Source organism: Mesoplodon densirostris, chromosome 10 (assembly GCF_025265405.1).
Source record: "Mesoplodon densirostris isolate mMesDen1 chromosome 10, mMesDen1 primary haplotype, whole genome shotgun sequence".
Taxonomy (NCBI): Eukaryota; Metazoa; Chordata; class Mammalia; order Artiodactyla; family Ziphiidae; genus Mesoplodon; species Mesoplodon densirostris.
Window position 1 is genome coordinate 14,478,954 of NC_082670.1, and position 17,213 is coordinate 14,496,166.

General features: G+C 42.3%; 1 protein-coding gene across 1 annotated transcript in view; it reads right to left on the reverse strand.

Annotated features, from left to right (window-relative positions):
- The window catches only part of KIF13A (kinesin family member 13A), a 213,938-nt gene that overhangs the window by 54,486 nt on the left and 142,239 nt on the right, over positions 1–17,213 (reverse strand). Inside the window, 4 exon segments of the mRNA XM_060111361.1 lie at positions 7,477–7,611; positions 9,222–9,332; positions 11,422–11,634; positions 12,009–12,120. Of these exon segments, the coding sequence (XP_059967344.1) occupies positions 7,477–7,611; positions 9,222–9,332; positions 11,422–11,634; positions 12,009–12,120 (571 nt within the window).

The following is a 17,213-nucleotide window of genomic DNA, read 5'->3' on the forward strand; positions in this document are numbered from 1 at the left end:
CGAAGTGCCGAACCCAAAAGGCCACGCCCATCTCCACACTTGAGGGTGATTATAGGACCAAAAGTTATGTCCTGAGCATACAGGCTTAGGAGGGATGGATATGGAAGAACCCTAGCTGTCTAATCTTCCACAAGAGTCTGTTTTAGGCTTGTGCTGATCTCGAGATCCCCTTAGAATTACTCAGAAGCATAATGGTGACTCTCCAGAGCTTCTCAGAATCCTGTCACCATAGCCAGGGATCACTCTGACACCTTCTATTGCTCACTCGTGCCCCTCTGATGGAAATCAGCCCAACTGCACAGCCCCAGTAGCATGCAAAAGAGCTGGTTTTCACTCTTAACGGTAACTTGACTGAACTACCAATCCAATCCTCTTACTTTTTTTTTTTTTTTTTTTTTTTGTGGTAGGCGGGCTTCTCACTGCTGTGGCCTCTCCCGTTGCGGAGCACAGACTCCGGACGCGCAGGCTCAGCGGCCATGGCGCACGGACCCAGCCGCTCCGCGGCATGTGGGATCCTCCCAAACCGGGGCACGAACCCGTGTCCCCTGCATCGGCAGGCGGACTCTCAACCACTGCGCCACCAGGGAAGCCCCAATCCTCTTACTTTTTTTTTATTTATTTTTTTTTTAATTTTTTTTTATTTTACAAATTTAATCAGTTATACATATACATATGTTCCCATATCCCCTCCCTTTTGCGTCTCCCTCCCACCCTCCCTATCCCACCCCTCCAGGCGGTCACAAAGAACCGAGCTGATCTCCCTGTGCTATGCGGCTGCTTCCCACTAGCTATCTACCTTACGTTTGGTAGTGTATATATGTCCATGCCGCTCTTTCACTTTGTCACAGCTTACCCTTCCCCCTCCCCATATCCTCAAGTCCATGCTCTAGTAGGTCTGTGTCTTTATTCCTGTCTTACCCCTATGTTCTTGATGACATTTTTTTCTTAAATTCCATATATATGTGTCAGCATACAGTATTTGTCTTTCTCTTTCTGACTTACTTCACTCTGTATGACAGACTCTAGGTCCATCCACCTCATTACAAATAGCTCAATTTCATTTCTTTTTATGGCTGAGTAATATTCCATTGTATATATGTGCCACATCTTCTTTATCCATTCATCCGATGATGGACACTTAGGTTGTTTCCATCTCCGGGCTATTGTAAATAGGGCTGCTATGAACATTTTGGTACATGACTCTTTTTGAATTATGGTTTTCTCAGGGTATATGCCCAGTAGTGGGATTGCTGGGTCATATGGTAGTTCTATTTGTAGTTTTTTAAGGAACCTCCATACTGTTCTCCATAGTGGCTGTACCAATTCACATTCCCACCAGCAGTGCAAGAGTGTTCCCTTTTTTCCACACCCTCTCCAGCATTTATTGTTTCTAGATTTTTTGATGATGGCCATTCTGACTGGTGTGAGATGATATCTCATTGTAGTTTTGATTTGCATTTCTCTAATGAGTAAAGATGTTGAGCATCCTTTCATGTGTTTGTTGGCTGTCTGTATATCTTCTGTGGAGAAATGTCTATTTAGGTCTTCTGCCCATTTTTGGATTGGGTTGTTTGTTTTTTTGCTATTGAGCTGCATGAGCTGCTTATAAATTTTGGAGATTAATCCTTTGTCAGTTGCTTCATTTGCAAATATTTTCTCCCATTCTGAGGGTTGTCTTTTGGTCTTGTTTATGGTTTCCTTTGCTGTGCAAAAGCTTTGAAGTTTCATTAGGTCCCATGTGTTTATTTTTGTCTTTATTTCCATTTCTCTAGGAGATGGGTCAAAAAGGATCTTGCTGTGATTTATGTCATAGAGTGTTCTGCCTATGTTTTCCTCTAGGAGTTTGATAGTGTCTGGCCTTACATTTAGGTCTTTAATCCATTTTGAGCTAATTTTTGTGTATGGTGTTAGGGAGTGATCTAATCTCATACTTTTACATGTCCCTGTCCAGTTTTCCCAGCACCACTTATTGAAGAGACTGTCCTTTCTCCACTGTACATTCCTGCCTCCTTTATCAAAGATAAGGTGACCATATGTCCGTGGGTTTATCTCTGGGCTTTCTATCCTGTTCCATTGATCTATCTTTCTGTTTTTGTGCCAGTACCATACTGTCTTGATTACTGTAGCTTTGTAGTATAGTCTGAAGTCAGGGAGCCTGATTCCTCCAGCTCCATTTTTCGTTCTCAAGATTGCTTTGGCTATTCGGGGTCTTTTGTGTTTCCATACAAATTGTGAAATTTTTTGTTCTAGTTCTGTGAAAAATGCCATTGGTAGTTTGATAGGTATTGCATTGAATCTGTAGATTGCTTTGGGTAGTAGAGTCATTTTCACAATGTTGATTCTTCCAATCCAAGAACATGGTACATCTCTCCATCTATTTGTATCATCTTTAATTTCTTTCATCAGTGTCTTATAATTTTCTGCATACAGGTCTTTTGTCTCCTTAGGTAGGTTTATTCCTAGATATTTTATTCTTTTTGTTGCAATGGTAAATGGGAGTGTTTCCTTGATTTCACTTTCAGATTTTTCATCATTAGTATATAGGAATGCCAGAGATTTCTGTGCATTAATTTTGTATCCTGCAACTTTACCAAATTCATTGATTAGCTCTAGTAGTTTTCTGGTAGCATCTTTAGGATTCTCTATGTATAGTATCATGTCATCTGCAAACAGTGACAGCTTTACTTCTTCTTTTCCCATTTGGATTCCTTTTATTTCCTTTTCTTCTCTGATTGCTGTGGCTAAAACTTCCAAAACTATGTTGAATAAGAGTGGTGAGAGTGGGCAACCTTGTCTTGTTCCTGATCTTAGTGGAAATGGTTTCAGTTTTTCACCATTGAGGACGATGCTGGCTGTGGGTTTGTCATATATGGCCTTTATTATGTTGAGGAAAGTTCCCTCTATGCCTACTTTCTGCAGGGTTTTTATCATAAATGGGTGTTGAATTTTGTCAAAAGCTTTCTCTGCATCTATTGAGATGATCATATGGTTTTTCTCCTTCAACTTGTTAATATGGTGTATCACATTGATTGATTTGCGTATATTGAAGAATCCTTGCATTCCTGGAATAAACCCCACTTGATCATGGTGTATGATCCTTTTAATGTGCTGTTGGATTCTGTTTGCTAGTATTTTGTTGAGGATTTTTGCATCTATGTTCATCAGTGATATTGGCCTGTAGTTTTCTTTCTTTGTGACATCCTTGTCTGGTTTTGGTATCAAGGTGATGGTGGCCTCGTAGAATGAGTTTGGGAGTGTTCCTCCCTCTGCTATATTTTGGAAGAGTTTGAGAAGGATAGGTGTTAGCTCTTCTCTAAATGCTTGATAGAATTCGCCTGTGAAGCCATCTGGTCCTGGGCTTTTGTTTGTTGGAAGATTTTTAATCACAGTTTCAATTTCAGTGCTTGTGATTGGTCTATTCATATTTTCTATTTCTTCCTGAGTCAGTCTTGGCAGGTTGTGCATTTCTAAGAATTTGTCCATTTCTTCCAGGTTGTCCATTTTATTGGCATAGAGTTGCTTATAGTAATCTCTCATGATCTTTTGTATTTCTGCAGTGTCAGTTGTTACTTCTCCTTTTTCATTTCTAATTCTATTGATTTGAGTCTTCTCCCTTTTTTTCTTGATGAGTCTGGCTAATGGTTTATCAATTTTGTTTATCTTCTCAAAGAACCAGCTTTTAGTTTTATTGATCTTTGCTATCGTTTCCTTCATTTCTTTTTCATTTATTTCTGATCTGATTTTTATGATTTCTTTCCTTCTGCTAACTTTGGGATGTTTTTGTTCTTCTTTCTCTAATTGCTTTAGGTGCAAGGTTAGGTTGTTTATTCGATATATTTCCTGTTTCTTAAGGTGGGATTGTATTGCCATAAACTTCCCTCTTAGAACTGCTTTTGCTGCATCCCATAGGTTTTGGGTCGTCGTGTCTCCATTGTCATTTGTTTCTAGGTATTTTTTAATTTCCTCTTTGATTTCTTCAGTGATCACTTCGTTATTAAGTAGTGTATTGTTTAGCCTCCATGTGTTTGTATGTTTTACAGCTTTTTTCCTGTAATTGATATCTAGTCTCATAGCATTGTGGTCGGAAAAGATACTTGATACAATTTCAATTTTCTTAAATTTACCAAGGCTTGATTTGTGACCCAAGATATGATCTATCCTGGAGAATGTTCCATGAGCACTTGAGAAAAATGTGTATTCTGTTGTTTTTGGATGGAATGTCCTATAAATATCAATTAAGTCCATCTTGTTTAATGTATCATTTAAAGCTTGTGTTTCCTTATTTATTTTCATTTGGGATGACCTGTCCATTGGTGAAAGTGGGGTGTTAAAGTCCCCTACTATGATTGTGTTACTGTCGATTTCTCCTTTTATGGCTGTTAATATTTCCCTTATGTATTGGGGTGCTCCTATGTTTGGTGCATAAATATTTACAATTGTTATATCTTCTTCTTGGATTGATCCCTTGATCATTATGTAGTGTCCTTCTTTGTCTCTTCTAGTAGTCTTTATTTTAAAGTCTATTTTGTCTGATATGAGAATTGCTACTCCAGCTTTCTTTTGGTTTCCATTTGCATGGAATATCTTTTTCCATCCCCTTACTTTCAGTCTGTATGTATCTCTAGGTCTGAAGTGGGTCTCTTGTAGACAGCATATATATGGGTCTTGTTTTTGTATCCATTCAGCCAGTCTGTGTCTTTTGGTGGGAGCATTTAGTCCATTTACATTTAAGGTAATTATTGATATGTATGTTCCTATTCCCATTTTCTTAATTGTTTTGGGTTCGTTATTGTAGTTCTTTTCCTTCTGTTGTGTTTCTTGCCTAGAGAAGTTCCTTTAGCATTTGTTGTAAAGCTGGTTTGGTGGTGCTGAACTCTCTCAGCTTTTGCTTGTCTGTAAAGGTTTTAATTTCTCCATCAAATCTGAATGAGATCCTTGCTGGGTAGAGTAATCTTGGTTGCAGGTTTTTCTCCTTCATCACTTTAAGTATGTCCTGCCACTCCCTTCTGGCTTGTAGAGTTTCTGCTGAGAGATCAGCTGTTATCCTGATGGGGATTCCCTTGTGTGTTATTTGTTGTTTTTGCCTTGCTGCTTTTAATATGATTTCTTTGTGTTTAATTTTTGACAGTTTGATTAATATGTGTCTTGGTGTATTTCTCCTTGGATTTATTCTGTATGGGACTCTCTGTGCCTCCTGGACTTGATTAACTATTTCCTTTCCCATATTAGGGAAGTTTTCAACTAGAATCTCTTCAAATATTTTCTCAGTCCCTTTCTTTTTCTCTTCTTCTTCTGGAACCCCTATAATTCGAATGTTGGTGTGTTTAATGTTGTCCCAGAGGTCTCTGAGACTGTCCTCTGTTCTTTTCATTCTTTTTTCTTTATTTTGCTCTGCAGCAGTTATTTCCACTATTTTATCTTCCACCTCACTTATCCGTTCTTCTGCCTCAGTTATTCTGCTATTGATCCCATCTAGAGTATTTTTTATTTCATTTATTGTGTTTTTAATCGATGCTTGATTCGTCTTTAGTTCTTCTAGGTCCTTGTTAACTGTTTCTTGCATTTTGTCTATTCTATTTCCAAGATTTTGGATCATCTTTACCATCATTATTCTGAATTCTTTTTCAGATAGACTGCCTATTACCTCTTCATTTGTTAGGTCTGGTGGGTTTTTATCTTGCTCCTTCTCCTGCTGTGTGTTTTTCTGTCTTCTCATTTTGCTTATGTTACTGTGTTTGGGGTCTCCTCTTTGCAGGCTGCAGGTTCGCAGTTCCCGTTGTTTTTGGTGTCTGTCCCCAGTGGCTAAGGTTGGTTTAGTGGGTTGTGTAGGCTTCTTGGTGGAGGGGACTACTGCCTGTGTTCTGGTGGATGAGGCTGGATCTTGTCTTTCTGGTGGGCAGGTCCACGTCTGGTGGTGTGTTTTGGGGTGTTTGCGGACTTTTTATGATTTGAGGCAGCCTCTCTGCTAATGGGTGGTGTTGTGTTCCTGTCTTGCTAGTTGTTTGGCATAGGGTGTCCAGCACTGTAGCTTGCTGGTCGTTGAGTGAAGCTGGGTGCTGGTGTTGAGATGGAGATCTCTGGAAGATTTTCGCCGTTTGATATTATGTGGAGCTGGGAGGTCTCTTGTGGACCAGTGTCCTGAAGTTCGCTCTCCCACCTCAGAGGCACAGCACTGACTCCTGGCTCCTCAATTTGGGATGATTTGTTGTCTATTCATGTATTCCACAGATGCAGGGTACATCAAGTTGATTGTGGAGCTTTAATCCGCTGCTTCTGAGGCTGCTGGGAGAGGTTTCCCTTTCTCTTCTTTGTTCTCACAGCTCCTGGGTCTCAGCTTTGGATTTGGCCCCGCCTCTGCGTGTAGGTCGCCGGAGGGCGTCTGTTCTTCGCTCAGACAGGACAGGGTTAAAGGAGCAGCCTCTTCGGGGACTCTGGCTCACTCAGGCCGGGCGGGAGGGAGGGGCACGGAGTGCGGGGCGTGCCTGCAGCGGCAGAGGTCGGCGTGATGTTGCACCAGCCCGGGGCGCGCCGTGCGTTCTCCCAGGGAAGCCGCCCCTGGATCCCGGGACCCCGGCAGTGGCAGGCTGCACAGGCTCCCGGAAGGGCGGTGTGGACAGTGTCTTGCGCTTGCACACAGGCTTCTTGGCGGCGGCAGCAGCAGCCCCAGCGTCCCACGCCCGTCTCTGGGCTCCGCGCTTTCAGCCGCGACTCGCGCCCGTCTCTGGAGCTCCTTTACGCGGCGCTCTTAATCCCCTCTCCTCGCGCACCAGGAAACCAAGAGGGAAGAAAAAGTCTCCTGCCTCTTCGGCAGCTCCAGAGTTTTCCCGGACTCCCTCCCGGCTAGCTGTGGCACATTAGCCCCCTTCAGGCTGAGTTCTCGCCGCCAGTCCCAGTCCTCTCCCTGCGCTCTGACCGAAGCCCGAGCCTCAGCTCCAGCGCCGCCCGCCCTGGCGGGGGAGCAGACAAGCCTCTCGGGCTGGTGAGTGCCGCTCGGCACCGCTCCTCTCTGCGGGAATCTCTCTGCTTTGCCCTACCCAGGTATGTGGGGAGTTTCTTGCCTTTTGGGAGGTCTGGGGTCTTCTGCCAGCGTTCAGTAGTTGTTCTGTAGGAGTTGTTGCACGTGTAGCTGTATTTCTGGTCTATCTGTGGGGAGGAAGGTGATCTCCGCGTCTTACTCCTAATGCTGGGCTGCACCCCGCAGGCCTATAAGGCCTGCACTTGCCCAGCTTTAAGACTGAAGAAAGAGCCCAGAGTCAGCAACAGAGACATCAGTGGTTTAGCGGATGGGGCCGGGGCTTCCATGTCTGAAGAAAGATCCTGGAGCAACACTCCACCGTAAGCAGCAGACCCTCTTACTTTTAATGAGAGCTAAGCTGGATACAAAAAGCAAAATCATGGGGACACGCACCCAGACTCAAGTGGGAACCGTACGTGACGGAATCGGGATTGCAACTATCTATTAATATACTGTCTTACCTTTAAATAATAAACCAGAAGTTCGTTGAGAGCAGGGTCTGCATTCAGGTTGACTAAGTAGCACTTGTCATCCCCCACCTTGATACCAGACGTCTCCAGGGAAATCCCCATACTTTCAAGTTGTCGTTGCCTCTCCTGTGCACAGACACAGACAAAAGCAGGGAAGCTCTATTTGTTGCTCTAGTCATGAGATGTATCTGTGGAAAGCTTAAGTCACTATTGCTGGGGACAAGGCCAGTGAAATTACACATTCTACTCAGCTCAACCAAGCTTACTGAGATCCTAAAGTGCATGACATCTTGTGTCGGTGTTTTAGGGGCACCAAGGATGAACCAGGCACCATCCTGCCCTTAAGGGGCTTCCTGTCCAGTGGAGGTGATAAGACCACACAACTAGAAGTAAAAGAGGAGGGCCCTGTGCCATTGGAGAGGAACAATGTGCTGCGGGGCTTCAAAGGAGGGAAATCATGATGGGTTAAGAGTCCAGGAAAGGCTTCAGGAAGAGAATGCATTTGAGATGGTTCTTGAAGCACAAGAAGAATTTCAGTAGGAAGAAATGGGAGAGCAGCAAGGTAAGGGCAGAGTGTTCTAGGGGAAGGTCAGAGGAAAGCAAGGTAAAGACTCTGGGCGCACTGGATGATTTCAGGTGGGAAAGTCAACGTGGGAAAGTAGTGGGGGATGGGTCTGGAAGAGCAGGCTGGGTCCCTTTTGCAGAGGGCCTCAAATTCATTCAAGTTATTCAAGAAATATTTATGTGTTAGGTACAGATCTAGGGCTGCGCATATAAAAGCAAACAAACCAAAGCTACTCCTTTCATGAAAACTTATATTCTAATGGAAGGAGAGAGACCATGACAAAACAAACAAGTAAAATACAGAATTTCCAAAGGTGATATGGGCTATGAAGAAAAATCAAGCAATGTAGGAGTTACAGAAAGTTAGGTATATGTTTGTGATATCTACAAGACACATATAAGCAGCAGGCTGGACTAGGTTCCAGTTACTGATTTCAAGCTACCTGATTGGGAGGGTCCAATACTTACAAGTGGTCAATGAGATTAAACGGTTCATGAAATGCATAGTGTAGAGGTTCATCTCTCTCTCATACACACACACTCACATGATTAGTCCTTTTTATTTTCTCAAGTAAAGTTCATAACAGCATTTGCTAACAAGCTGAAGAATCAAGCACACTGAAAAAACTACTGATGTGCTGCATGTTGTGAATTCTCTGCCAATCAGGTAGCTGCATGCTTTGCCAGGTGATCTAACACCACAGAACAGGTTTCTGGTTAAATGTGAAAAGCAGAACGTAGTAAGGATGTTTCCTGAACCACGCCTGTACAAATTCAGTACTCTGCAACACTTCTAGCAAATACAGGGACCAAACGGTAGTTAGTAAAAAACAATGAAGTCAGTGTCTAAAACGGATCTTTGCAGGTTCTAGTTCAGCAGAAAGAGGTCCTTAAAGGACTTTTTGAGATGATAAGTGGCTATACAGAAAAGACAGCCAATGAAAAAGAATCACTACAGCACAGGGAAATATATTCAATATCCTGTGATAAAACACAATGGAAAAGAATATATATATATATATATATATATATAAAGAATGTCTACATGTGTATAACTGAGTCACTTTGCTGTACAGCAGAGATTGGCACAGCATTGTAAATCAACTCTACTTCAATTAAAAAATAAAATTAAAAAAAAATCACAATATTGTAGGCCCAAGTTATCAAGCTACCTGTGCAATTTCTTCTGTTTTCCTCAGCTTCTCTTCCCAAGTCACTGTTAGTTCTCTTATCAGCTTTTCAGACTCTTCGAGCTTCTCTTTCAGTTCAGGGGCCTTCATAGCCTTTAAAATGAAAGCAGAGAAATCTGATTTTCTAATTTTTTCCACCATTGTGTACAAGACAATCCCTTATTGTCCTTCTTAAGCGGTTATCAACTGTCTGCTGGAAGCAATTAAGCCACATACTGTCAGGGGGTTTTAGACCTTTATTAATCAAATGAAGTGGAAGAGTAAATGGCTGCTACTCTTTGAGGGAGAAAGAGAAATTCCAGTGCTCTGAATTAAATTGATACAAATCATCCCAGAGTAATTTTATCCATCGTACTTAAATTTCACATTTAAAGACCTAAAAGATGCTAAAGTTCATCTTCAAAATAGAAAAGTATGAGAACAAATTACTTAAGTAGACTTCTTTTTCAATAAGACAGAGATCAACACACATCACTAATAAACACATTCCAGTTATATTAACCTACTAGGAAAGGTGGCAATTCTCATTTATTTTAAAATTTGAGTCTGGGCCATTGGAACTACTTTTCTTATTGATGGTAATAAACTTAGCATATTTATTACTCACTTGGAAATAGGACTTCTGGTTAAAAAGGCAGTAATTTCCCTCTGTGTTTGCTCAGTGAGAATAATTAAGGGATCTAAATATAGCTATATGCAGCTTATTTGGGGGGCCTTTACTTGGCCACCACATATGCTTTTTTGACACCCTATAGTAACATGAGCTTCTGCAGAGTATAACCCTATGACCAAGAAAGATGGCAGAGCTCGGACAGGAAGCTGAGGTGGCGATGATGTGGAGGCCGGCTGAGGATGCTTGAGTCTCACTCTGTTAACAGAGCCTGGGAGTGATATTTAGTGCTGGGTCCAAGGGGACACACATGAAAATTCTACATGAACCTGCTGTGGTTCCTCTGCTCTGCCCTTTGGCCAGGCATTGTTCTAGCTACCCGCCCTAGATTATATGGTCACAGTGGAGATGCAGATTCACGGAAAAGAGGGAGGATGGAGATCATCCACCTACAGACGAATTCCAGAGCCGTTATACTCTCCTCCTAGGATCATGACTCTCATCAAAGTTTATCAGCATTTTGATTTTTCAGGTGTTCTGCTACCCTTCTTGGCATCGATTTAAAAAATTTATGCTTGATGCACTCAATGATGATTATGATGATAATCACAAAAAGAGCAACATTTATCGAGCACTTACCATGGGCAAGTCATTGTGCTAAGTGCTTTCCAGTATCAATGTTGTACTAAGGGTTAGCGATAAAAAAATTAATAAAACACGCCTCTTGCACTTCAGGAGCCCGTGGCCAAGAAGAAGAGAAAGACATGTAAACAAATAGTTATAATGCAACTCCACGATCACCAACAGATGGAATATTCAGATCCCTGGCTTTGACTTCCTTTTCTTTGTGGGGTCAGAAGAGAGTAGTATGAAGGGATGTGAACTTAGAAGCCTTAGGTGCACATCGGAATCCTGGCATGTGGAAGCATGTGACTGAAGTTAAGGCACTTGATCTTCATCTCAGTCCTGTTACTATGTCAGTGGGACAGTGCCTCTCTGGCAACAGCTATTTGGAAAGGGTTATGGTTATTAAAGTCTGGGTAAAGCCAAGGAAAGATGGTAACAACGCAAAATGATTTTGTTCCCTGTCAGGAGGTGATAAAAAAAGATAAAATAAAAGGAGATTTCTGAATTTTTCCTAATGCTAACGATTCTTGACCACCTTGCCCTCCATGACTTAATGAGGAGACGATACAGAACTAATTTCTCTGAAAATGGCAAGGCTGTGTGGGAATGTAATCTACAATGTTAATCAAAGCAGCATATTTGGGTCTTAGGATTTCACATTGGAAGAGATCTGGGCTCAAGTGCCAACTGATTGACTGAAGCAAACAGGCAATAGCAGCACCTCTCTTTTAATTGTCTGCTTCCTCGACTGTCAGTTCACGGGACGGAGCCTTGCATTATACGCCTGTGTCTTCACAGTGCTTAGCACGGAGAAGATGCCCATCAACTCAGAACTGCTGAACCACATGAGGTGACCCGGAAGTGCAAGCGAGCTCAACCTTGCCTCGCCACTCAGACACCACAAGCCGGGGAGCTTGGATCACAGGAGCACTGGGCTGACCATACCTCTGCCTGCGAGAGCTGCTCTCGCAGTTTCTCCACTTCCTCCCGCAGCTCCCGGATGACTTTTGCGTTGGGATCCTCATTCACAATGGCATGGTTGACGATCCTTTTGGCTCGATCGGCATATCTTAGTGTGGAGAGGGTCTCTTCGTAGTTGTCTGCTGCTGGGCTAATGGTGGCGATCATAGAGGTCTGGCTGTTGCCCCCCAGATTGTCCTGCAAAATATTTCAAATAGCATCTTAGGAAACGAGGCCCATTTCATGCACAACGCATGAGGCAAGCAGCAAACGTGCATGGAGGACCTTCGCGGTGAAGAAAACTCAGTGTGGAAATGGGTTTGTATTTCACAAGTAAGTTTATGACAGATGAAATGTGGTCTCTTTCTATTCACATCAATGCACAATGCCTGTCAAACAGCATTATTAATGGAAAAAAGGCAACAGTAATGAGTTTTCATCCTGCATGTTTAGGAATCAGGATAACAGTATTGTCAGGAGTTCGTTGTATAGTATTTTGCACACACTTCTCATCTGTCACCACTGAAACGGCCAATTTCTAGTTGGAAAAGAACACGAGAACAATGAATTACCTTAAGAAGCCAAGTGAGGACTGAATCGCGATAAGGCACAAATTTGTTTTTACCCTTGCCAGCTGCCTGGTCAGCCAGCGATGAGATAACCAACCCCAAGGTTGTAAGTGATCTGCCAAGAGAAAAATGAAAAAATTAGTTTTATGGAGTATTTATTGAGTTTTCGTAAGATAATAATCCTTCTAGGTAATAAGTATAAAATTAAAAGTCCTGGGCTTCCCTGGTGGCGCAGTGGTTGAGAGTCTGCCTGCTGATGCAGGGGACACGGGTTCGTGCCCTGGTCCAGGAGGATCCCACATGCCGCGGAGCGGCTGGGCCCGTGAGCCATGGCCACTGAGCCTGCGCGTCTGGAGCCTGTGCTCCGCAGCGGGAGAGGCCACAACAGAGAGAGGCCCGCGTACCGCAAAATAAATAAATAAATAAACAAAACAAAATAAAATAAAATAATAAAATTATAAGTCCCTAAAGCTGATATCATCAAGTCTACATTCATTTGTCAAGAAGCTGAGAAAAAGGAAAACAAAAAGTAACCCCATTAATTTAAAAGAATGAATTTAGAATCCCTGTAGAGTTTATTCCGTTCAATCACAGGACCTGTGAAACATTCATTTCAGAACCTGGAAACATACATTTAAAAGATCACACTAGAGAATTATAACTTACTTCAAATATTATGTTTAAAGTCTCAACCATTTACTCTTTGAGTCTAACTTGGACCACTCTGGCCCCTGATTTTCCCATAGTAACAATGTATCTCGCAAAGCACCCTTCCACTACAGTTACAAGGTACATCCTGTTCATCTGCTTAAAGCTGGCAAGCTTATTTCAATGTGGAGTTGCTACAGTTTAACAAAAACAAAGAACTACCCAAGCAGAATCTTGGAAGCCTTCCCAGGCCTACTGACTCAGAACCAGTTAAAGGTATCTCCAGGTGATTCACATGCACATTAAATTTTGAGAAGACCTGGCTGAACAGTCCCCAAAGTGATACATACATTCAGGTGCCAGGGCTATGAGTCTCAAAAGTGGTCCTGGGACCAGAAGCACCAGTGCAACTTGCAGCCTTGTTAGAAATGCACATTCTCATGCCCCACCACAGACCTAATGAATCAAACATTCATGGTGGGACTCAGGAACCTGAGCTTTCACAAGCCTTCCAGGTGATTCTGATGCTGGTAGAGTTTGAGAACCACTAGTCTAGGCTAATGAGTGTCCCGTGGTGGTTAATACATGTTCTCTGCACTTGGAGAAAAGATCACCATAGAAACAACAGATTTGTGGTATTGAGGGATGAAGGACATCCTTGTATCACAGTTAAGTACCAATTGCTCTTTTAAAAGAAATCAACTGAATTCCAAGTTTAGCAGCCAGAAAAGAGCAGTCTCAGGACATCTCCCGGGACTGCAAGGAAGGTTACATGGTATCATAAAGACAAAACCCTTTGTAAATGATTAAAAAATTAAAAGCTACTACTATTTATAAAAAACAAGGAAGGACACAAATCAGCATGTGACTAGAGCTTAGCAACTGAAAGACTACATAGCTTTCTTTCTAATGTTAACAATAGATTTCCATTAAATAAGTTGAAAGGAGTAAAAGTATATTTCCCACCACACAATATAATTCTCCAAAGGTGAGTCACTGGAAAAGTCATTGAAATACAAAGCAATTCCAAGAGGCAAAAATGAGTCAGAATTTTAATAATCAACAACCATTACTGCCAAGTGACATAAATATGTGTATCGTAATTGACAAATTTAAAAGTTAAACAAATCCACCCCAAGAGAAATGAAAACATATGTCCAAACAAAAACTTGTATAACAATTTTCATAGCAGCAATATTCACAACAGCCAAAATGTGGAACCAGCCCAAATGTCCACCGAATGATGAAGGGAAGAATAAAATGTGGCATGTCCTTGCGAAGGAGTATTATTCAGCCCTATGAGAGGAATGAAGTTCTGATACATGCTACAACATGGATGAACCTTGAAAACGTACAAGAGAAAGAAGACAAACACAAAAAGCCACTGTGCTGGGTTGTATAGTGCCTACTCCCCACCCCCAAATTCATGTTCACCAGAACCTTAGATGTGACCTCATTTGGAAATAAGGTCCTTGCAGATGTAAATAGTTAAGATGAGATCATACTGGCTTAGGGAGGGCTCTGATCCAATGACTGGTGTCCTTAAAATAAAGCCATGAGAAGACACAAAGACACACAGGGAAAAACAACAGGTGCAAATGGAGGCAGAGACTGGAGTGATGCATCCACAAGCCAAGGAGTGCCGGCAACCACTAGAAGGTAGGAGAGAGTCATGGAAGAGGTTTTCCCTCTGAGTCCCCAAGAAGGAACCAACCCTGCTAATCCCTTGATTTTGGACCTCTGGCTTTCAGAACTGTGAGAAAATATATTACTGTTGTTTTAACCCATCCAGTTTGTGGTAATCTGTTATAACACTAGGAAACTGATACAGCCATATATTGTTTGATTCCATTTATATATGAAATATCCAGAAGAGGCAAACCTATAGAGATGGCAGTCATGATTGCCTGGGGCTGGGGAGGTCGGGGGAAGGGGGAATGATTTGGACACCAGGTTTCTTTTGGGGATGATGAAAATGTTTTAAAATTAGATTGTGGTAATGGTTACACAACTCTATGAATATCATAAAGCTACCGAATTGTACACTTTATATATGAAATAGAGGGAAAAAGGAGTTCAATATAAGGCAAAAACACATTTCTGCTTTAGATATAGAATACTGGGTATTTTTCACATTTTGCTACTATTGAAATGAAATTTTCATTTGGAAGCAACTCTTTGGACTATCCCCAATTTTTCATACCCAAATGCAGCAGAAATTACTTTAATTCATACCAACTACAAAGAGCTCAGCGACTCAAGGGTCAATATCGGCAATTCTGAGGTTAACAGTAGTCCTACAGCTCTATAACTTATTCAGTTAGAGAAGCTTAACACTTGTAGAAGCCATGCTCTTTACCTAACGGTGTGCATACATTCAAAACAAGAACTTCATCTGAACCTAATATGGTCCTCTTGGAACAAAAATAAATAAACTGCAGAATGAGTGGGACTCAGTGATGACTGAGAGGTCACAAGGTTACCCAGTGACGAGGGGTCCATGCCACCCCCCCTTTCTGGGTTCCCCCCAGAAGCAGTGATCCAGGGGCATCTAGGATCCTAAAAACCATTTGAAAGTTCAATGTCTGAAAGTTGATCACCAGGCTTACATATTTTAATGGGAATTTTATTTCCAGGGACCTTAAAAATATAATAAAATAACTAATTATGGACCCTGCTAGCCCTGCTGTTTCAGCCTGGAGGCAAAAAGGCAGCTCATGGGTGTCAGAACAGGGTGGGAGTGTTTTGCCAATTTTAGGGGCTGAAAACGTTACTCCAGGAATCTTGCTCAGTCTAGGAAAGCTCAGCTCCTTTCCCGAACCTGCTGGAGGTAGAGACAGTGAGGAAGTTCCTAACAGTTAAATCTCTCACCACAAGTCCTTGGGGGGGCGGGGGGGGGGGAGGAGAAGGGGGAGGGGCTGGCTGCGGAGGAAGGAAGACTTAGGCCAGGTGATAACATCTATAAGCAGACAGCCAGGGGCTTCCCTGGTGGCGCAGTGGTTGAGAGTCCTACTGCCGATGCAGGGGACATGGATTCGTGCCGCGGTCCGCTGAGCCTGCGCGTCCGGAGCCTGTGCTCCGCAACAGGAGAGGCCACAACAGTGAGAGGTCCGCGTACCGCAAAAAAACAAACAAACAAACAAAAAAAACCAGACAGCCAACTATAGCAAGGGAGAATTCGGGATCAGAAAGAAAGTAAATAAAACTCAGGAGGATCAAAAATAAAAGTGGCTCGCTAAAAAAAGTTTGTCAGATATATGTATACATACAGCTGATTCACTTCACTGTACAGCAGAAACCAACACAACGTTGTAAAGCAACTATACCCCAATTTAAAAAACTGTCATAATTCAACTTTTTTTTTTTTTGCTTTTCTATACCTTCCTTAAACCTACCTAGTTTCCCTTTAAACTCCAATCACCAGATTCCTTCCCTTAGGAGTAGATACGATGTGATGTGAGTTAACTATAATGTCTAGGATGGATTTCAAATCTATTTTACCTATGTTTCCAGCGATCTTTTTCTAAGATCATAAGTGTAGGGCTCTAAACTTTGTCAGAGTCAGCTGTGTATGCACTGCTCTTTCTACTTAGACTGTGATCACCGTGGCAACAGAGACTGCTATGCCTGGCTTACAGAAAGCACTCCGTCAATATCTGCCAAGTTACTACGCTGAGTCTAGAATACAGTGAAGAACAGAAGACGAACCTCTTTCTACAAAGGACTAATTCAATGACGGTTTGGGTACACTCTGTGGGTGCTGGCCCAATATCCATTTTCCCCTTCTTACTTGCCAACGGACACCTGATTTTGCTGGGAAGGGTGAACCGAGCTAAAATCTCTAGAGTCCTCTGCAGCTTGGAGAAGCCATGAAACACAGTTCTGGCCAATGAGATGTAGGGAGCTATTCCTGGGAGGGGCTTCCAAGCAGGCTATGGTTCTCCTGATGGAAAAGGTACATAGTCAGCTGACAGAAGCTGGTGGTCATTTCCCCATCTTGTTTGGAACACAGATATGGATACAATGCCTGGAATGGTAGAGCTGTCTTGAGGTCATGAGAACCACATGAACGCATACTAAGGTTAGTCCATACAGCTGTGTGCCTGATAGCATTTCTGAGGTGCTGGACCTGCCTGACTTCTTGTTAAGTGAGAAAGATGAACTCATCACTTGGTTGTCATTGCAGTGGTTTCTGTTGCTTACAGCACAATGCAATCCTTGGCTTTTACAGAATTAGTCAAAAGATGATGAAGCTAGTGGAACTGAGTTTAGCCCTCTTCCCCAGGAAGTCCCCACTCCTTACAGGAAAGGAGAAATGCAAAGTGTCAATTTATGTGGAAAATTATGGGGAAAGGACAGCACCATCACATGACAGGAGAGGAAAGAAAACAGTTATATCTACAGTATGGGCCTCATTTCCACTCACCACTGTTTTCCAGTGACTAATGCAAATCATTAAACCCAAATGTTCATCTAATGAGTATCATTCCCAATCTCATTTCCATTTTAATTGCTGTGGTGTAATAAAAAAGCATATACGAACATTTCAAAAAAAAAAGT